Source organism: Simochromis diagramma, unplaced genomic scaffold (assembly GCF_900408965.1).
Source record: "Simochromis diagramma unplaced genomic scaffold, fSimDia1.1 OVJJ01000304.1, whole genome shotgun sequence".
Taxonomy (NCBI): Eukaryota; Metazoa; Chordata; class Actinopteri; order Cichliformes; family Cichlidae; genus Simochromis; species Simochromis diagramma.
Window position 1 is genome coordinate 3,308,480 of NW_024387030.1, and position 21,833 is coordinate 3,330,312.

Genomic DNA, 21,833 nt, shown 5'->3' on the forward strand with positions numbered 1-21,833 from the left:
GAGGAAGTGCCTGAAAAAAGTCGTGACAGGCTTGTTAAAGCAGCCCCCCCTCCTCAACACACACCACCCTAACAATGCTACCCACCACTGTTCTCCTTCACTGTTGCTCTTCTGCTCTACTGGTTGATGACGACTAAGAGGATTTAGCTCAGCCTGCTGCAAAACCCTTGGTTCCCTTCAAGTTAGACTAAGAAGTGTAGGAAAATGTTCGTGTGAACTTCACTTTCAGTTAGATGGGATTTTCTTTTGTCGTTATTCTGAACGGAGATCACTTTTAGGTGCTCACGGGCCACTTCTGGTCACATGTTTGATTGCAACCTCGAAATTAATTAAAAAGCCAAAGTTCCTAAATGTGAATATTTGGTTGACACTTGGATCAAATAGAAGAGTAAGGGGCTCATAATACCCGCTATCCGGCTTACATCAAAATAATATCATATTAGCTGTTATAAGCCGCCGTGTCTACCGGTCGTTCACGTCTCGATTTCAGACAAATTTTACACATCAGCACTGGAAGTGAAAACCCAAAGCAAAGACATACTTTTGCAACACCTCCCTCTGCATAATCTGTGAATCCCCGAGTTTCTGTACTGATATGTCATTAAATCTGTGGTAAAAATCAACACGATCATACACTTGTGTCTTATGTACACTGTATATAATGGCAGCTAATCCCCCACTCTAGAAAGCGACAGCTCTAAGAAGACTTATTAATATTTGCAGGAGTGCCTATTATGCAGGAGATGTCCATTAAAGTCACAGTTAAAGAGTTCTAAAAGAAAAATGTCAACAGAAGTTTAAATGAAAGTCTTTCTGGCAACATGGCCTAAAGGCAGTTTTTTTCTTCTTCTTCTCTTCTACTAAATGTGTCAATGCTACAACCCACAAACGTTTCTACAGAGTCTCAGGAGGTAGAGTGGGTCGGTGGCTCGATCACGCCGGCAGCATCTTTGGGCAAAATACAGAGGATCCTTTCTGTTTCGAAAATGGGAAATTTTTGAAACGTGTTCAAACAAACATGGAAAAACAGTGTGACATTATTTTTCTGTGTTCATAAACCTATTAGTTTTGGCACGATCCCCAACACCACTGGGTCCAATGTAGCCCCGAACAATGACAGAGCCTCGACCAGACATTCACGGTCTCTCCTGACCTCCTCCACACACATATTGATAACAATTAATAGGTCAGGAGAGTTAAAATTTGGATTCAAAAGACCTGTTTCCATCATTGGAGTCCACTTCTTGTGTAATCTGGCATACGTCAGCCATAAAAATAGCTACTTGAAAGCCATTGAGACAATTTCTGATGAGGCTTTATTGAACACTAGCTGGATCAACTGAAGTGTGGGATGAATCTTGCACGTCTTGTGTTAGGTCTTTACTGGATTTTTTTCCTATTCCTTTAAAGACATGAATTTTAGATACTGTTCATTTGCTGGAGATAGCTCTTTGGGAATCATCTTAGTGCAAAAATCTTATTTTTATGCCTGTCAAACTGTGTTATGTGTTGCATTTTTTTTAATAGTTAGGTGCAGTTTTTATGCCTGAATGAGTCACAGGTTATACGACTGATCTGAAAATAAGATAAAAAGCAGCCGGTGTTCAAAGAAAAACTTTGATAGACCATCAGAAAGCCTGGGGAACTATAAATTACAAGAAAATCTGACTCCATGGATGGAAATCTGAAGAAGTAAAGGGTGGCTCGAGACCTTTGCGCAGTTCTGTACGTGTTCTGTGCAATTGTTGGCCGTCATCTCTTTTCCTGAGCGTGTTTAGTAAACTCACCATCTGGGTTGTTGTGAATGACTCATGTGTTTGTGCTTATTAAAAACACCCCAGCAGTACTAAACTAAACATGTTTTCCTGCCTTCATCTCTTTCTGCGTGTCTGTGTTTAGATTGTGCAGTCTGACCCTGAAGAAGCTGGTCGTCATGAGGGAACTTGATAAAGAGCTGATTTCTGTGGTCATAGCAGTAAAAATCCAGGTACGCTCTACATACAGTTATAAACACGACACAACAGAATGTGGTTTGTGTGTCCTGCTTGAGGTAGTCATGTTGATTGATCTCATTTTGGTCATTTAAAGAAATGTTTTGTTTTAAATGGTAGTACGCATCATTTTAGGTCCTTCATATGCACACTCTATAAAGTGTTGCAAAGTAAGTAGCAGCTTTCAGAGAGAGTGCATACTTCCAGCATATAGTGCTCATTAAATGAAACACCAAAGGGTTAGTATTTTTTAAATTATTTAAATATTCATGTGTGTTTTTGCAGGGCTCCAAACGGATTTTAAGGTCCCATGAGATTGTGCTGCCACCCAGTGGGTCTGTGGAGACTGATCTGGCTCTCACCTTCTCGCTGCAGGTAAAGGAGAAAAAAAATCATCACCTTAAAAAAAAAAACAATGAGAAAACTCAAACATATGTTCCCAAATAAACCATATGGGAACAGGTCTTAACTCTGCATTTGTTCTTCTTCTCCGAGGTAACATCTGACATTGTTAACTATGCATGGGATGAGGTTTATTGCCATAGTTGCCATGGTAACACAGTTCCATTATAGATCATTTTGAGTATTGTAAGAAATGAAGAAATGTATTTTCCGCAGTGCTGAAAGCATGTATTAGTCTTTGAGCGTGCACGGATATTAAGCCTGGCAACAACAAAATCTGCATCAATTTGCGCACGCACACGCGTTCACTACAAGCTGGAGGCTGAGGCAAACTTTAATGGCGTGTCTCTGGACTATTTTCAGTCAGCTCGGTTTCAAAAACAAACCCACAGGGTGATGAAGAGGCAGATTAGGCGACTTTTAATTGAGGATGTTTGAATCGCTCGTAATGCAATAATTAGCATTTGTCATTTTAAGTGAACAGTTCATCAGTTTATGATTATGTGCAGCTGACTCGAAGGAAAACTACAGCACCTCTCTAATGAAGGAACTGTCTCACAGTGCTCCAGTTTGCCTCGCTGATGGTTTTGAACACCAGTGCTGGCTCTTTCTATCTATTTGTTTTTGTTTTTTTGTCTTTTTATGGACTTTGAGTGAAATATAGAATATCAACAGACCTTTGCTTTATTGTTCAAATCTATACTCCAAGCTGTGGGTCCAAGTATGAATGAGTAACTTACACTTTTTCCTCCTTGTTTTCCTGTTTCTCTCACACTCAGTACCCACACTTCTTAAAGCGGGAAGGAAACAAGCTGCAGATTATGCTCCAGCGGCGGAAAAGATACAAGAACCGAACCATTTTAGGCTACAAGACTCTCGCGATTGGATCTATCGATATGTCAGAGGTACAGTCTTGCCCTGCATATATGCTCATGTTCTTCGCCTCGAGTGTTAACAGTGGGTTCAGGAGCTCTGCTGCACTTGTGTTCTGAAGACTCTCTTTAATAGCAGAAAAGTGCCGGTCATTTTTCTACCATCGTGCCAAAACAATTAAAACACTTAAAAATAAGTAATAATTGAAAGCCTTAAATTATCCTTAACATGTCCCTCTGTGTGGATACAGTTGTTTTTTTCCCCCGTTTCAACCCAGATTATGATTTTTATTAAATAAATACATGTTTTATTGTTGTTCAAATTAGAGGCTTATAAGTTCTAATAAAAGTATCTTCTGAATTAGGGCTCATAACCCAAAGAGATGTTGGGCAGCTTTTTGTGCTCATCCAAAAACCAAGTGACTGATTATGAGCCCTTGGCACAGACTTGTAAAAGATCCTGTCCTATATAGACTCTCAAACTTAAAGAAACACACAGCGACCTCAAATCTCAAACCACAAGTCAAGCTGTTGGTGTTGTTGTTGCGTTGGTTGTCTGTGGTCATTCTCTTTGCAGTGGTTTGGCTTTTACTTTAATAAATTTTGTGTCTTTGTTGTTTGCAAGTCATTTTGTGCATTGTGTTGCATTTTTTAGTTTCTTTTTGTGTTTTTGGTGAGAGTTTAGTCAGTTTTGGATTTCTTAGCAGTTTTTTTTAAATAATTTTGAGTTTCTTTGCTGCTGCTTTGAATTATGCTGAGGCTGAGTACAGTAATATATCATATCTTTGTCATGCCTTGTACCTCGTTGTGGTAGTGAACAGCTGCTTCACAGACTCTGTACTGAATGTTGTCCAGCAGGCCTGGGGTTTTTTTCCCCATCTTTTCAAAATCCAAATAAAAAGAAGGTAACTTCTCTTTGAAAATTTTCTGTAACCACCATGAAGAAAATTGACAGCTTAATAGCAATAACACAGGTTTAATGCATTTATTCTCTTATACTTTTAGTAGATGAATCTTTTATGTTTTAGGTGCAGTTCCATGATCTTTGCATAAGATATTAAGCATTTGTAAAATCATCAAACATATGTACAGCGGCATCAGAAAGACTTTAAAAATAGAGGAAATAATAGAAACAGGCTTTTTGTGTTTTAAGAAAACCTTGAAGACACAAATGAATGGCTTGATTTCACTGCACATGATGCTGATCCACCAAGGAGTTCCCATTTGGCTGACAAAGCTCAGTGGAGCTTATTAAGGTCACATCTCGGCAGCTGAGAGAAGGATAAAAAAAGCATTAATGCAGCTGAGATTGGGGGGAAAAAGAAGAAGCACAGAGCTCTACTGACTCGAAAGAAAGAAACAGTCCCTACAGTTTCAGCTAAAGGATTTAAATCTGTGAACAAAACCTACCACATAGGATACAGTGTAAGCTGCTGCAAGGGGATGTATGCAGTCTCGTGAGACTGTTGGAACAGAAAGGATCGGTCTGATTTTCAGCAGTATTGTCCTTAAGTGACCTGGGTTTGTTCTCTGCTTAGGTGCCGTGGAAGAAGGCATTTGACCTTCAGCTGTTTGTGTGAAGCCTCTTAGGTAGTGTAGTACCTGCAGGAGGTGACTGAACTGGGCATTTCCTCTCTCGCTCATGATGTTTGGCCTCTCGCAGGTGATGCAGCACCCGACAGAGGGAGGCCAGGTTCTGCCTCTCTGCAGCAACCAGAAAGACATGCTTGGAAAAGTGGCAGAGATCTGGATCTTTTCCCTGTCCAGTCAGCCAATAGACCATGAGGAGGCAGCCCTGCAGGGGGGACAGAAGATCAAATGCTCTGGTATGCTTTGCTTCTCATTACCCCTGATGCTCTGAGGCAAAAACAGCGTGACGCCATCATAATCACCTAATATGCTTGATGAGTTAAACAGAGTGGCGTTTCACAGGGTTTAGAGTGTTTTTTTCCCCCACTTCTCTTTCTCTAATCACCATGAAAGCAATAAAATCCAGGTAGCATGCAACATCATGCATATATTTAGAAACTGGCTGGTTGTCAAATTTTAAAGGGGTCATCGAAAAATGTATGAAGCATCTTCTACGCTCAGTCTTTAATCTGCCTGCTGTCTCCAGATAACTACTCAGAAGAAGAGTACGAGAGCTTCTCCTCAGAGCAGGAGGCCAGCGATGACGCCGTGCAGCCACAGGTGATTTTATTTATTTGTTTATTTTTAAAGGCTTTTGCAGTTTGGGGGGATAACATGTTTTACATTATTCAGGTCAGTCTGTATTCTCTCTGTATTGGTTTAAAAAATATACGTGTTGTGTCCTTCATGTTTTCAGGATCTCGAGGATGATGAGTATGACGTGAGAAAACCAAAGAAGCAAAGGAGGTCGATTGTAAGGACTCCCTCCATCACCAGAGTAAGAGATGTGAAACAGCAACTGCAGATCTACTCTGAACATCCTGCCTGCAGGGAAACAAAGCTTTCTCTGTGACAGTGAATGTGTGGTTAATTCTCCATCCAACCACAGCGTGACAACTTAAACTTTAAGAGTTTGGCCTGATGAAGAAAGCCGTGTTAATTAGAGAGCTTTAGATTAATTTTGTCGCCATTTTCACCTTTCTGCACTCTAACAGCTTAACCAAGGTTAATTGGCTTCTCTTGTAAAGATAATTTAGTTTCTTTCTTTATCTTGGCACGTGTCCTGAACCGCAAAAAAATAATTCCAGATTCTGTTGAAGTTCTGTTGCTGCACTGGGCCTGGGAGTCCAGTTGACTCGTGGGTTTTACTTTTCATTTGTTTATACCTGAGGTAAAACTACTAGATAGTGCAAGAAGGTTCTGGATGCAGAAAACTGCTATAAAAAAAAGCGCCACACCTATAATTAGCTGCTTTTCAACAAACCTAAACAGCAGATGATGGATGTTATAAGGCTCAGCAAGCCAGAGCAGCAGATGAAAGCCTCAGAAAGCAGATGGAGGATGATGTTGCTTGATTATTGATTTACATAAGCACACACTGCAAAATCGATACCCGGCCAACACTGCAAATGTATCTACTGCTGGTAAAATTACTAAGTTGGGCTCAGCAGTGGCTGCAGCTGTTTTTTGTACTGGCCGAAGTAAATCAGAACTAGGTCACAATCTGACTTGCGGTTCTGCGTTTGTTCTCCTGTGTTTTAGCAGCAGAACTTTAAGCAGCGTGTGGTGGCTCTTCTGAAGAGGTTCAGAGTTTCAGATGAGGTGAGTGTCACTGTCTTGCGTTGGTCTGGTCGTCTGACTGTGGAGCTGCAGAGCCATCGGATATGTGATGTTTTTGTATTTGTGAAGGTGTTGGACTCGGAGCAAGATCCTGCAGAGCCTCCTCCCGATGTGGAGGAGGAGGATGTGGACCTGGACAGCGTGGAGTTTGAGAACCCCAGCGACAGCGGCCCAGACATGGATGATGACGACAGCGTCCTCAGCACGCCGAAACCTAAACTCAAGTGAGTGACATACTTATCCGTGGTGTTCATGGATTTCCTGCTGGTTAGACTACATGGACTGTATATAAAAGACAGATGTAGCTTCTGGTCTTTCTAATCGCCAGCAGGGGGCAGTCCTCTTGTTGCAGACATATCTTTTATTGTATATAAATCTGTAAGAAAAGCACCTTTTGCTCACTTTAATCTGTGACCTCAATTGAGTTTATGTTCTCCTTTGTACGGTGGCCCTGAAAGGCCAAACGGACTGCAACTTAAGAAAACTCCAGCAATAAGAAAAATGCTGCAAAAGCACACAAAACACAACGCAAATGGGAAAAACAATAACGGAAATAGGAAAAAACAAAACAGAAATAGGAAAAAACAAAACAGAAATAGGAAAAAACAGATTTCCAAAAGCACAAGGGAAGTGTTTCTGGGGAGACAATAACCCGAAGGACCGGTTGCAGGAACCAAAATATGCTAAGAATTGCGCTGGGAGACACTTAAAAGAAGTGGAGGATCTATTGGTTTTGTGAGGAAAGAAAAGATGAGAGGTAAGTTAGTGTTAGCCTAACTATTAGCCTAAAAATCCGTCATCAGTATTATATGAATCGTGATAAAACACACCTACTATGTTTTGGGTTCCTGCAACTGGTCCGTCGGGTTATTGTCTCCCCAGAAACACTTCCCTGGAGTTTTCTTAAGTTGCAGTCTGTTTGGCCTCTCAGAGCCACCGTACCTTTACAAGTTTCAGCTCTTTGTTAATACAGCACAATGTTTATTTTGTAAATAGTTTTCCCGTTTACAAGATATTCCCTCAAATATCCCTTAAAATAGACAACAAAGGAGGGGCGCGCTTTAGGATGTGGCCTCTTTGTGACTGACAAGGTGTGAATCTGTGGTTTACTTGGTGTATCAGTCAAATCTGGCTTCTCTGTGTAAGTCAGCAAACCAGTTCACAGCAGCTGCGTCCATTTTACCTGCTCTAATGTAACGTTGGCAGAAATTCTTTTTAATTTGTTACAGTTGGTCCATATTTTTCCAAAAATATTCTGAATAGTGAAAATGTTTAAAAACGATTTATAAAACGGCCCAAAAGACTCATGTCTTTATGTTTGGGAAACAGGTGCAGAGTTTATTGGGACATGTGCAAACTTACTTGGAAATATAATATGCAAGTCAAAACAGAGTTTGCACAACTCAAACGTTCAGATTTGGATTCCTCACTCCATAAGACTGATTTTCAGTCCAGTTCTTGTGTAATTTGGCATAGATCAGCCGTTTCGCCCTGTTTCTCTTTCTTAGGAATGGATGCTTGACAGACTGAACTCATTTCTGGCCGTGTACTTACCCCCTCACTCAGAGGAGACTGCCAAGTCAATAAACCTCAGCAGGTATATTTACATGATGTGAAACAAATGTATTTCTGTTTCAGGCCATATTTCGAGGGTCTCTCCCTCTCGAGCTCTCAGACTGAGATTGGCAGCATCCACAGCACTCGGAGCCACAGGGAGCCTCCCAGCCCGGTGAGACCCCCGACACACGAGCACATTGTGAAACACCAAATGGCCTCGAGTAGTTTCTGCTTATCTTCCACATTAATTGATTTCAAATCTCCTCCTTCACTTAAACAAATGAGTTAAGTAACATTGGAGTGAACAGCTGGAGGCAGGTGAGCTGTTCTGATGGCTTCTCCGGCTCAGGTTTTTCCTTCAGCCGTCAGGTTTATCCCTCTGGTTGCCTGTTTGCGAAACTGTAGGGCTTCAGTTGAACTAACAATTCATGATGATATGTCGAGTCAGACAATGCTGTACTTTCTCTGAAATTAAAGTTTCCCAGAGTCCATCAAATCCAGGTGATGTTTATTATTCTTCCCACAACCTCACTCCAGGTTGACCCAGATAAAACCAAGTGCACCGGGGATGATGGCGTGTCTGATAACATCCCTTTTGTGAGTGTGAATCTAAGCTTTTTCAGATTGATGCACTGACTCAATATTGTATTTTTATAATATGTAAGAAAGGCTAAAGAAGATCTCCTGTGTTCTCTGTAAGACTGTCAATAAAACCAGTAATCCAAAGACGATCCTTAAGGCATTTAAGATGTGAAAAAGTGTTGAAGAGCAAGAATGCAGAAACACATCTGCCAGCTCTTAGCTCATAAACACTGTTCCAGTTTTTCTCTGCTTTTGTTTCACCTCAGGAGCAGCCAGAGGCGGTGACCCCAACCACAGAGCTGGAGATGGACAACATGGACACGTTTTTAGAGAGACTCCCACCGAGTGGCAAAATGACCAAAACAGAGTCTCTTATCATTTCATCCAACAGGTAAATATACATATACAACACTGCGAATGCGCACGTATGATTCTTCATGGCTGAATGCAAAGAATTGTTTAACTTGTCTCTCTCTTCCTTTGCTCTTTTTGCTTTCAGGCAGGAACCAAAGTTGGCAGGGAGGCGAGGCAGGAGCACGTCGCTGAAGGAGCGCCAACCCAGCAGGCCCCAGAATGAGAGGGCCAACAGCCTGGACAATGAGCGGTCTCTGGATACCAGATGCCACCTACAGGTAGGAGGGTAGAAGTGCAGGGGAAACCAAAAACTGTGAGTTTTCTTGTATTCACAGATGTGGGAAAGATTTTCTGAATATTAAAGATTTATTTTTGGCATTTAGCCTTTATTTGACAGCAGGGAAAAATAGACAAGAAAGGAGGGAAAACGTGTCGAGGGAAGACACATAACAAAGGGTAGCAGGGTGAACTCAAAACCAGGCCGCCTAATTTCAGCCAGAAAGCATAAGCCAGTGCACAGGAACGTTAAAACAGTTAATATGAAGATTGTTCTCAATTCAGGCAAGAGAGTCACTGTTTTGGCAGCATATATGTATAGGACAGAGGTGCTTATTGTAATGACCGTCCGTGTGTTAATGTATTCATAGACATGTCTAATAGATTGTGCCAGAAAAGAAAAGTATGAGATCTTACATTAACATGAACCTAACATTAAGGTTTACCTATTTTACTTCCCTAGATTCCCAGAAAGACAGTGTATGACCAACTTAACCACATCCTGGTATCTGATAACCACCTCCCTGATAGTATCATCCTCATCAACACGTCTGACTGGCAGGGCCAGGTAAGCAGCAGGCCTTTTCAAAGATAAAGGTCTTACTTACTTGTATACAATTTTCATTTAGGTCATTTAATTAATTAAATTTTCTTTGACCAGTAGTTTTTAAGTTTTTAAAGATTTACAGAGCATTAATTATTGGCTTATAATGGAGTCCCTCCTCTCTCAGTATCTTTCAGACATGCTGCAAAACCACCATCTGCCAGTGGTCTGCACCTGCACCACGGCTGACATCCAAGCTGCGTTCAACACCATCGTCTCCCGCATACAGAGATTGTAAGTCTGCCTCCCATGTTTTATGAAAGCACGCACACTGTGGATTAATGTTGCAGTAATGCAGAGCTGCGCTGCTCGTTTTTCTCCCTAGCTGCAACTGTAACTCCCAGACGCCTGTTCCTATAAAGATAGCGGTGGCCGGAGCGCAGCACTACCTCAGTGCAGTTCTGAGGCTTTTTGTGGACCACCTGTCCCACAAAACTCCTGACTGGCTCGGCTACATGAGGTTCCTCATCATCCCTCTAGGTTTGTGACGGCGTAGCTCTCGTCTCTTCTGTTGTTAGGTGCACCAGTGAGGTCATGCTTTTGTTTAGTGGGATTAGGCAAAAACTACTTTGATGATTTTCTTTAAAGTTGGTACAGAGGTCGAGCACGGACAAACGGAGGCCCATTAAACTTCAGGTGGCGCTTACAGCAGAAGCAAATGGTTAGCATGGGTGGAGGACTGGGGGCTAGAGGTGGAGCTAGACTGTTATGCAAGATTATCCATGTAACCTTTGAGCATACCCCATCACGTACGCTATATGGACAGAAGCGTTGGGCCACCTACACATTACACCGACAGGAACTGCGAGGCTATACTGTGAAGCTCCCGGCACACAGTTTTTGTGCTGATGTTAATGCCAGAGCTGATTTAGAGCTCTGCAGTTAGAGATTCAGCAGAGCTTGGGCGACGTTTACACACTCTACACCTCAGCACTCTGCAGTTGAGCTGAGCTGCTGTGGTTCCTAAATGCTTCCACTTTTCTTCAAGAGGAGGCGCAGCTTCCCTCGAAGGGCTATACTAAAACGTTGATGTTTTATGTTTTTATAACAACATGCTGACCTATGCGCTAGAAGCATTACATACTAAAATGATGTAATTTATTATCTTCATATCCATATGATTGGAGCAGAATCGGCTGAAATCTTTGCCTTCTATAAGCTGTAAACACTTTTTAAAGATATATTCATTTGTGACTGCAAACTGAAGCTACTGCTACTTACTTGGAAAAAATTACTTTATATGATTTCTCACATAAGTTATTTTATTGGGTTTTGCTTTCCAGACCCATTTTCTGTCAGTCAGTCAGAATCAGCTGTGAAGCTGCTAAACAGGAAGTCATACAAGGCTCCTTTCTCAGTTCTCAGTTTGTGCCTTCTCGATTCCTTTCCTCACATCTTAGTCCCTTCAACCAGGGAAGAAAGAAGGAGAGAGGAGCTGAGGCGACACACATTTATCAAAATCCTTAGACATCCTTGCTTCAAAGTCTGCTGTATCCCTGATATAACTGTGTTTGTGACTTTTTTATTTTTAAGGCTACTTCTAATAAAAATCAAATAGTTGACCAATTTATAAATAACTCAAACACTTTATGAATAGACATAAATTATTCTGCTCCTTCCCTGGTTTATATATTCCAGCTGTGTGCAACTCTGTTATACGCTGCAAAAATACTTCTGCAGAGGATATAAGTGTGCATCCTCAATTATATCTCCTCAGGCAAGCCTCCTCTGTCCTCCGACCTCTGACCTCCAGATAGATGTTGGGATCCAGTAACGTCCTTTAGTATGGCATACAGAGGCACAGGCAGGAGGACTGAGGACAGAGGAGACAAGGAGGCACAAATGAGAGAAATGAGAAAGCGACGTGCGCTCAGGGCCTCACTGTAAGGAAGCAAAAGCAACTTTGTGTGATTTGACCACTAAAGCTAAAAACTTTCATGAGCCGTCTGGATATTTCAAATTTTCTGTTTGTTTTTTTTCATATTCGCACATTTGTGAAAAGCAGACCAGCAGCTTTTTCAGAGGTCTTGTGCTCTACTAATTTTTCAATATTTAAAAGTGCTGTATTTGTGTAAATTGCAGTGCTGCTTGTTAATATTAGTTTTAACCTTGTTGTAGTGGAAACGCGGTGGTGATATTGATGTCAAACTGCAGCAGCTCTGCACTGTTTTTTTTTAAATCACGACTCTCTCTCTTTTCCATTGGCTTTAGGTGCACATCCAGTCTCCAAGTATCTCGGCACTATTGACTATCGATACAACAGTTTGTTCCAAGATGCTGCCTGGAGGGACCTGTTTCACAAATCAGAGGCTCCAGTTGTTGGTGGGCTGTCACGCTTTTCTTTGAACAACATAACACTCATTTGTTCAAAGTTTAAAGAGCTCTTAAAGAGCCACTGAAATTATTTTAACCAGAAACATAATTATGATGTTACATGCTCACTAGCCACTTTATTAGGTACACCTATTTGCTTGTTAACACAAATATCTAATAAGGCATTAACCTGCTGAAGCTCAAATTGAAACTCAAAATGAGGGAGAAAGGGGATTTAAGGGACTTTGAATGTGTCATGGTCGATGATGCCATCTACTTCCCATGCAACCATCTCTAGGGTTTTACAGAGAATGGTCAGGGAAAAGAAAAAACAACATCCAGTGAGTGGCAGATTTTCTTTGAGCTGCCTGGACAGTAACACTGAAGAGCATCTCTAAATGCACAACACCCCAGACACTGAAGCAGATGGGCTACAGCAGCAGAAGAGCACACCAGATGCTTCTCCTGTCAACTCAGAACATTAAACCGAGGCTACAGTTTGCACCAAAGTTGGACAACAGACGAATGCTGCGTGTCTGGTGGTCTCAATTAAGCTCCTACGTTTGCTCAGATCATCTCAAAGGAGTTTATTGAACATGACAGAAAGTTTTCTATACTCAAATGGCTTCCACAGTCACTGGATCATAGTCCAGTAAAGCACCTGTGAGATGTGGGGGAACTGGACTTTCTCATCAGGGGTGTGTAGCCCACATATCAAAATCTCTGAGGAATATTTCCAGCACCTTGTCGAATCTATAACAAGTATTATGGTAATTCTGAAGGCAACAGTTGACCCATACCGGTACCAGTAAAGTATACCTAATAAAATGGCTGGTGAATGAATACTGTATGTTGCTGACTCTGTAATCAGGTACTAATCACCGTCTCCTTTACAGTCCAGGAGAACCCAGATGTAGTTTCCAGGGTAACACAGTATATGGTGGGAGCTAACGGAGCTCATCAGCTCCCTATCGCAGAGGCCATGCTCACCTACAAGCAGAAGAGGTACGTGCTTTTTTTCTCAGGATTTCACCCTCATTTAATGACAAAATAAAGTTACAATCTAGTTGTTATCAGAGATGCATGGAAGCCTTTGTTTTAGGCGTTACAGTCAAAAAATCTGAGTCTATGTTTGCTCTAACAAATGCTTCTAATGCAGAGCTTTCAGTATTTTTAAACGGGGTTTCAAATGTTTATTTAAAGAGAAATCCACAGTGATAAGTTACTAGAATCTCCCTGAACATTACAAATTGAATTAAAAATACCTGCACTACATATATTATTACGAATATGCTGTAAGTATGCTTCTGTGGTGCAAGTTACTCACACGCACAAGAAGGTTTTAAAGCAAACATTAACTACGGAGAGTAGATTATTAGACATTTGCTAGTAGTAAACAGCCAGCTTAGCTCAGGCGAAGATTAAAGGCCACAGAAATGAGGTGCACCTTCTGGTTTCCATTCATCCCCTTTTTGAAAGAAATATTGAGTGAATAGTTTCACTAATGTTGCAGGGTTTGTCTGTTTGTGTGGGGGTGGGTAGTGTGTCTTCTAAGCATCACTGTGTTTCCATCACTGTGTGAGTGAATAACATGATTTATCTTTGTGTTGTATGTTTTCTTTCTTTGAAGGAAAAAGAGCTTTCATTTTGATTTTGCAGTAAGGTATTGTGAACGATAGTCTGTTTCTCATGTAGCCTGGTGATTCATGCGCTTTCTCTGTGGTTCACGCATTTCTCCTTGAACCCTCTCATTGTTTTTTGGATCTTGTCGCTTTAACAGCTGGCTAAATTATCAAAAGTTTCAATGTAAGCTTTCCAGAGTAAAGCTGCAACGACACAGAAGCAGTATGAGATGTTTGAAGCTGCACCAGATAAAGTTTTGATTTTGACGTTTTTATGAAATCAGCCAGTGGGATGCAAAGGAGCTTTATACACTGATTACATTTCTCAGCATATAAAGATATTTAAAAATAAATAAAATAACCCCATTAGTTAGGATGTTGTGTAAAATATATATGTAACAGGTCACCTGTTACCACACAGTGGTAACAGGTGACCACTGTGTGTGTTTTCTATAAGTTTCAAAGTTAAATGTTTCCCCATTTCTCAGTTCAGATCCTCCTTTGTTGCAATTCTCCCTTCTGGCAGCATAGGTTGTTCAAAAACATGTGTGTCTCATTCAGCATTGGAGCTTCCACACATGTGCATATTTCATAAGTCTGGTGCACTAATGTGATAGCATCTCTACTAATATGCATGCTCTCGTTTGAGCTCTGAACTCGTACAAAGCCAGATGGGTCCCCCTCTTGTATGGTCCAGAGGACGTCAATTTAAAAAAGGAATTCAAGTTTTGATTGGTCAGGCCAAAAGACTTTCTGGTACATGTATCAAATGAGCACTGCCTCATGTATTTTATTAACATGTAGAGGTTTAACGGTTCTTCAGAACTGCTTTTCACACCATGTGGTTATTTCCACTGCTGTGCATGTTTGTTTTTAATGCAGTGCCATCTGAAGATAATTTTTTTAGCCTTGCATCTTGATATTTCCCCTGATTCTTGGAATCAGATGTTTAAAAACCCTAGATTATTTAATTAATTGACCAACTTTAGTGGTAGATGTTGGAATAGCTGTTTACTTTCTCATTCTTTAGTTGCCCACTGTTTTTGCAAACAAGGCTGTTGTGGTAGAGAGAGTAATAGCTTCGTAGTGCAGTGTTTAACACAACAGTCAAAAGTCATTTTGTAGTAATAGAGAGGGGAAGATTTATATATCATTTCTATCTGCTCATAAAGAAACAACTATTGGGTGATTAGTAAACTGAGCTGAGCCCATCTCTGTGCTAAATGTGCTAAAAGCTAACGAAAACTGTTTTAAATGGATGTTACAGCAGTAATAACCCTGCACATAATCCTCTGTCAAACGAGGAATTGGCATGGTTTGGTATGGATTTAATAACCATGATTTAATATTTTAATTAGTGAACTTTTAATGTGCAGGAAGCAGATTCGGTTCCTTTTGATTGGACCAATGTTTTAATAATTAAATTTTATCAGCATCCGCTGAAGAGCTTTTAGTGCTGCATGTATGCAGGCGTTTGCTGAAACAGAACAATTAATTCTCAGCGCTGAGCCGCCGTAATTTTCAAGGAACGATGGTGCTGTTAAAGTGGCAGGTGAACATTTACAATCAGCCTCTTTTGTTTCTCCCTCCCTGCTGTTTCATGCTTCCCGGCCAATCATGTCTGTCTGTTATTTATCTACTAAGATGTATGAGATGTGGATACTGTCAGTAAAAATAGGGTGTTATGTTGATGCACTCTTCTTTTATTTAATTATGAGCTGCAACCACCAACAACATTGTTTGGTTGAATCCAGTTTAATATCGGACAAACATATTTATACATGTACACACAAATTACACATACGAGTCTGTAGGGCTTTAATAGCTAAACAGGCATTTTATTGTATGAATATTATTTATTTCTAAATTATTTTAATAGGCTGTGTCTCGGAGAGGTTCAGGTGATTTGATTATTTTTATTATATTTAATGGAATAGCTCAATAAGCACAACTATATATCCATTTATTTTGGAGAGCATCACTCTTTCTATGCGCTTGTCTGTAGGTAAATATCCATGCACAAATTTGAGGTAAATCTTTAGACGATCCTGCTGGATGTTCAATAAATAATTTTAATAACTTACTGGAAATTGTGCAAATTTGTTTCAGTGAGAATTATTAAGAAAATATTTGTAGATTATTGAGATCATTGAGAAGTGCCACTCTTGGACGTGGAAAAAGCTTATTTTAATTAGAGGAGTATAAATGCTTCTATAAAGTGCATGTTCATAATTCAGCTGTCTTCAACTGTTTACATGGGTTGATGTGCATGTGCATCTTTCAGATATCGAACATTAAATTTAATGAATGGATGAAGTGGCTCAAACAATACTCACGTACTCTGTCGTGGTCCATACCAGGCAGACATCAGGCTCTCTCTCTCTCCGGCTGCTCTGAAGTGATTACAGCAGAGATGTGTTTGTGTTGGAAAAACAAACTGTTACCTACTGTAGGCTGTCTGTCTCTCTCTCCCCCTCCTCTTTAGTCTCTCTGTTTCTTCCCTGGGGGGGCGATGGCAGGTTTCTTCAAGGCAAGAGCAACAACCTTTCGTGTCGCTGAACATCTTTACATTCAGAACACGTAGACCTACAGAACAGTAGAACTTTATTCCGGCTATTTTTCTGGGTATTTCCGGGAAAATAGTTCACACTGTAGAAGGCTTGTTAAATGTTGTAATGCACTACCTCTGACAGGTAGTGCATGGAGCCAAAAGGTTTTGGACTTAGGTTGGTGCTCTTCCTTTTCATCGACTCCTTTATGACTCTAGTTGACTTGTTCCCCTGATGGACTTGCTGCCTTGCTGAACGCCCTCATGACTCTGTTTGGGTCGATCCAGTCTGGTGCTGCAGTGATTTGATGGCTTTGTTCGAGGCCCCAAATCGGCCAAAAGCTTGCATGTTTTGCTCTCTGCTTCTCCAACTCCAATCAGAGGCCTGCTGTCAGGAAGTGAACCCGTTTTAGTGGAGGTTAAATCCAAGCAGCATGTGCAGCTGAGCTTTGCATAGTCCCCTATGCAAGAGAGGACTCAATTATTTCCAGATGTAAAACAATGGAAATCAGCATCACCCAAAGTCATTATGCACAAGCTACTAATGACTAGATTTCAATGTTACTAACTTTAGATTTACATTTCTTCAAATTGTAATCTTAATTTCTTTTAGTACTCTTTGTAGCCAAGTTTAGGAAATGCCTGTAGCATGTATTCCCTTTAGAGCTGGCTACTTTATTTTGATCAAACTCTAATTTCTCTCCTTGTGCCTTCTTGTTACCTGCACTCATTACAGCCCAGATGAGGATTCATGTCAGAAATTCATTCCTTTTATCGGGGTAAGTATTATCTCTCTCTCTGCCTAAATACACTGATCAGGCATAACATTATGACCACTGACAGGTGACGTTTACCTCTTTATCGTGACACGTGTTAGTCAGTGGGATATATCAGGGAGCGCGTGAACATGTTGTCCTAAAAGTTGATGTGTTAGAAGCAGGAAAGAGCTTGAGGATTTGTGCGAGTTTGACAAAAGGTCAAATTGTGATAGCTAGACGACTGGGTCTCCAAAACTACAGCTCTTCTGGGGTTTTCTTGGTCTGCAGTGGTCAGTGTCTATCAAAAGCAATCCAAAGAAGGAACAGTGGTGAACCAGCAACAGGGTCATGGGTGGCCAAAGCTCACTGATGCACATGGGGAGTGAAGGCTGGCCCGTGTGGTCCAACAGACCGCAAATGAGCTACTGTTGTGGAAAAACTTGATGCTGGTTCTGATTGAAAGGTGTCAAAGATTACACAGTGCATCGTATTTTTGTTATGCGTGAGGCTGCATAGCTTCTGACCAGTCAGGGTGTCCTTGCTGACCCCGTCCACCGGTGAAAGCACCAACAATGGCCAAGTGAATAACAAAAGATGATCACGGAGCAATGGAGGAAGGTCTGGTCTAATGAATCACAGTTTCTCTTGCATCACCGGGTGTGTATGCATCGCTTACCTGGGGAACATCTTTCTGTGAATAGAAGGTAACCAGGCGAAGGCAATGCAATGCTTTGGGCAATGTTTTGCTGGGAAACCTTGGCTTCTCCCATTCATGTGGATGTTACTTGGACAGGTACCACACCTAGCATTGCTGCAGAGGATGCACCCCCTTTCATGGAAATTGCATTCCCAACCTCTTTCAGCAGGATAATGTGCCCTGCCACAGAGAAAAAATTTGATCAGGGATGATTTGAGGAGCACAGAAACGAGTTTAAGGTGTTGACTTGACGTCCAGATTCCCCAGATGTCAATCCAAGTGAGCATCTGTGTGATGTGCAGGACAAATAAGTGTAGGTGTGAGGGATCTGTTGCTAACATCTAGGTGACAGATACCACAGCATGCCTCCAGGGGTCTACTGGAGTCCATGCCTCGAGTACTCAGGGCTGTTGTAGCAGCAAATGAGTGACCAGCACAATTTTAACCAGGCAGTCACAGTGTTATGTCTGATTGATGCAAATGCTGCACTTTTCAGATTATCTGTGGGTTTTTGTGGCACTTTGAAGTGGTGCTTAAAGTGATAAACCTTTGCTTTTCCATTCTGTTCTGCAGATGGTGAAAGTTGGCATTGTGGAGCAAACAGCTGCAACATCAGGTACACCACTGTTTGGCCACTTTGTGGTTGTTGAATTTTAAAAGAGATGTTTTGTCATAGGCTGCATGTTAAACCTTTATATAAGACTTCATTAGACAGCTTTACTGAATGAAGTGAGCAGCATTGCCATATCTACATTCCTGTTAATCCTTATGAGCTTATTCGATGTAAATATATTCTCAAGGCATTGATAATCAATTCCAGAAGGACTTGTTGATTTATACTGTAGCAATTAATCCTGTGAGCCTGATGTTATATCACTTTGTTATGTTGAAACTTTGAATAAATAAAAAGCTTCATGTTAGTGTTGCAAGTCAACAAGAAGACATTTTTGTGTTTAAAGTCATTTAAATGGAGAGATGGCTAGTTTACTGATTGTAGGTATGATGCAATCTAACAATATTTCAAAAGAAATTGCAAGAAATTGTTATTCCTGATGCTGCTTGCCTCCTTTCACAGCTCTTTTTTTGCTTTTTCCTTTCTCAGGAGACTCTGATGATGCAGCGCCTCTGGGCTCCTCGCTGCTCTCCTCCACCCCTCCACAGGTATCACCCGCTTTCAAAGAGGCATCGCCCACGCCGCCCTCGTCTCCCTCTGTCAACACCAGCTTTTGTGCTTACAGGTAAAATGTGCTGCCTGCTGGAGGGAAATTACATCAAGTTCTTTTTTACTAATGTCCTTGTAAATCAAAGCAACGTCTCTGCACAAAGTTTAAAATTAAATGTTTGAGCCAGAAGACATTTCATCTTCTGAGACTCTATACAAAGTCTAAGAGCAAAACTGGCACATTGCAAGAAGCTTTATGCAACGCAGTCTCTTTGAGGGGTCCCAGCTTTCAGATTCAAAGCTACTGATGCAAATTCTTTACAAAAATCTGTAACGTTTTACGACTTGTACGTGTATTCCACAGCTGTATATTTGTCTTTCATTTGTTTCATTTAAGCACATCTTTCCTTTAAAGTCTGAAGTTTCACATATCAGGATATAAAAATCTGTTTTTTTGCAGCTTCTAAAATGTAGAAATATTTGAGTGTGTCATTGTTTATTTAACAAAGAATCAAAAGAGAGAAGCAGTGTGAATAAACTAGAGAGATTAATTATTTTAAAAATGAATACCATGTTCGTGTACTTATATAGTGCTGTATTTATGTACATTTTCCTAAAGACAATGACTGCGTGAATTCCTTCTATACGATACTGCTCAATTCTCTATATTATCTCATATTGTTTTTATGTAATTTATGCAATAAAGTTTAAAATTAAAGCCTTTTCACAGTATCAACATTGCTGTTTTCCTGCAGCTCTGGTGGTCAGGTGGAGCTCATGGGGCTTCAGGTGGACTACTGGGTGGCTCCGACAGAAAGGAAGAAAGATGTGGAGAAGCGAGACTCCTCCTCCAAAAACACTCTCAAGTGCAATTTCCGCTCGCTGCAGGTCAGCCGGCTGCCACTGGGGGGCGCAGAGCCAAGCTCCCAGCCCACCATGTCTATGACTGTGGTGACCAAGGAGAAGAATAAGAAGGGTATGTTGTATGACTGTGTTGTCACGGTGCACTGAGGCAGTCGTGGGAAGCCCAAAGGCAGGGGTGTCAAACTAATTTTGCATCGTGGGCTGCAAACAGCCCACTTTGATCTTACAGTAAGGGGGCCAGTCCTGTGAAACTCCGCCTTTCTGTCAGTATAAAGAAGTTTAACTACATAATATCTTAGTATTAAAAAAAAGCACAATTTCAAACATAAATCTCGGGCTTTCTACATGAAAAAGAAAAACCTGCTGTGGCAAAGAAAGAGAGATCTGTGAGCATGACTCCTCTGGCTTAAACTGAGAAATAAATGTGCAAAATCACAGAAAATAGTAGCTCGTTGTTCAGACCGCCTTGTAACTATAAAATAGAAATATTTAGTTAATTCACAGAAAATGTCATATTCTTTTATGTAGTCCCTTTGTATGAAACGAATTTCTGTTGTTTTTTGTTTTTACTATAATTTAATTGTTTATCTATTGATTAATTACTTTGGTGTAATATGAAAAGCCAACGGGAGAGGCCTTAATCAGGTTGAAAATACATTTAGAAGTCCAAGATTTATTCCCTTCTTCACTCATTCCAGAGCCATCTAGTGGGCCGAATTAGAGGCTTCACTGGGCCAATTCTGGCCCCTGGGCCTCATGTTTGACACCCCTACCCTAAGGGTAGACTTTGGTTGTGAATGAACCCTGAAAAAGTCAATAAACTCTATAGTAGTCATTAAGAAAACAGTGTAAAATGATTAAATCCAGTCTTGCAAAAATGTTTTCATATACAACTCCTGAGAGACCAGAAAGATTCTGAGATCACAGTGTGCATCTCTGTTGTTCCCTTCTACCAGTCATGTTCCTGCCAAAAAAGAGCAAAGACAAGGAGGTGGAGTCAAAGAGTCAAGTGATTGAGGGCATCAGCCGCCTCATCTGCACTGCCAAGCACCAGCAGACCATGCTGAGAGGTAATTTTCTGCACAGACCTCCTGCTTGGTTTACTCTTCTTGCTCAGCGGCCCAGACATCCTCAGACAGACCACAGCTGCTTCTATTTTGACTGATTACTCACATTTTAAAAAGATCAGATCAGGAGTTGTTCCTCGCCGACCACTTCGTACTAATCAGTATCTAATCAGTCAATCACATGGTGGCATTTAGGCATGTAGACATGTTCAAGATGACAAGATGGCATGGTTGTCGGTGCTGGACAAGCTGGTCTGAGTATTCCACAAGCTGCCGATCTACTGATCCGCATAGAAACAGCTGCGTTTTCAAAGATGCCCGTGTAGGTGTGGACTTAGCGTAAAAGAGTTAGTAGTGTATTACTACCTGATTGAATTTTTGAGGTGTGAAATAAACTGCAATGGAGTTTTACAACAAAATATGGGTGTGTGTGGCTGGAGGATGTTTGTGTGCGGGGGGGTCCCCAACTTTGGGAACCTAATCAATGCAAAAATCTATCTGGTCTATTGTGGAACTACTTTATTAACAGCTGGCTACACTTTTCTGTTGTAGCTCCAATAAGCAACTTTGCAAAGTTTAAAGTTTAAAATTTGCATGAGCCGTGGAACTGAGACCAATAACCACTTTCATACTGAGAGCACTTTTTGTTCCGTGTACTGCGGTGCGGCAGTTTGGCAGTTAATATGTACATTTGAAAGCAGTAACACCTGTTACATCACGAAGAGGACCGTGTGAATTTCAGCTGAAAAGCAATGTTTATTTTTGTGGGAGGGGCGTTCATATCTGGTGATTCACATCTTAAGACAAGAGGAATACTTGTTCAGCATTTATTCCCAAACTTTAGCGTCACTCATATCAACAGGAAATGAATCCATAAAAATTGTGAGCTATTTGAAGAGTAGTACTGGATAATGC

At 40.9% G+C, this 21,833-nt stretch overlaps 1 protein-coding gene across 3 annotated transcripts in view; it reads left to right on the forward strand.

The window, feature by feature from the left end:
- pacs2 (phosphofurin acidic cluster sorting protein 2) overlaps positions 1-21,833 on the forward strand; it is a 65,448-nt gene that overhangs the window by 39,136 nt on the left and 4,479 nt on the right. Inside the window, exons 2-24 of one of the 3 annotated variants that reach the window (XM_040042774.1) lie at positions 1,900-1,987; positions 2,277-2,366; positions 3,173-3,298; positions 4,929-5,091; positions 5,382-5,455; positions 5,592-5,672; positions 6,437-6,496; positions 6,584-6,738; positions 8,153-8,243; positions 8,609-8,668; positions 8,920-9,044; positions 9,153-9,285; positions 9,747-9,851; positions 10,015-10,121; positions 10,213-10,367; positions 12,099-12,209; positions 13,097-13,205; positions 13,831-13,863; positions 17,107-17,149; positions 18,399-18,441; positions 18,928-19,063; positions 19,743-19,963; positions 20,808-20,921. In XM_040042774.1, the coding sequence (XP_039898708.1) occupies positions 1,900-1,987; positions 2,277-2,366; positions 3,173-3,298; positions 4,929-5,091; positions 5,382-5,455; positions 5,592-5,672; positions 6,437-6,496; positions 6,584-6,738; positions 8,153-8,243; positions 8,609-8,668; positions 8,920-9,044; positions 9,153-9,285; positions 9,747-9,851; positions 10,015-10,121; positions 10,213-10,367; positions 12,099-12,209; positions 13,097-13,205; positions 13,831-13,863; positions 17,107-17,149; positions 18,399-18,441; positions 18,928-19,063; positions 19,743-19,963; positions 20,808-20,921 (2,423 nt within the window). The remainder of the gene's footprint in view (positions 1-1,899; positions 1,988-2,276; positions 2,367-3,172; positions 3,299-4,928; positions 5,092-5,381; positions 5,456-5,591; positions 5,673-6,436; positions 6,497-6,583; positions 6,739-8,152; positions 8,244-8,608; positions 8,669-8,919; positions 9,045-9,152; positions 9,286-9,746; positions 9,852-10,014; positions 10,122-10,212; positions 10,368-12,098; positions 12,210-13,096; positions 13,206-13,830; positions 13,864-17,106; positions 17,150-18,398; positions 18,442-18,927; positions 19,064-19,742; positions 19,964-20,807; positions 20,922-21,833) is intronic. The other 2 variants (XM_040042775.1, XM_040042776.1) reach the window with 2 other exon arrangements.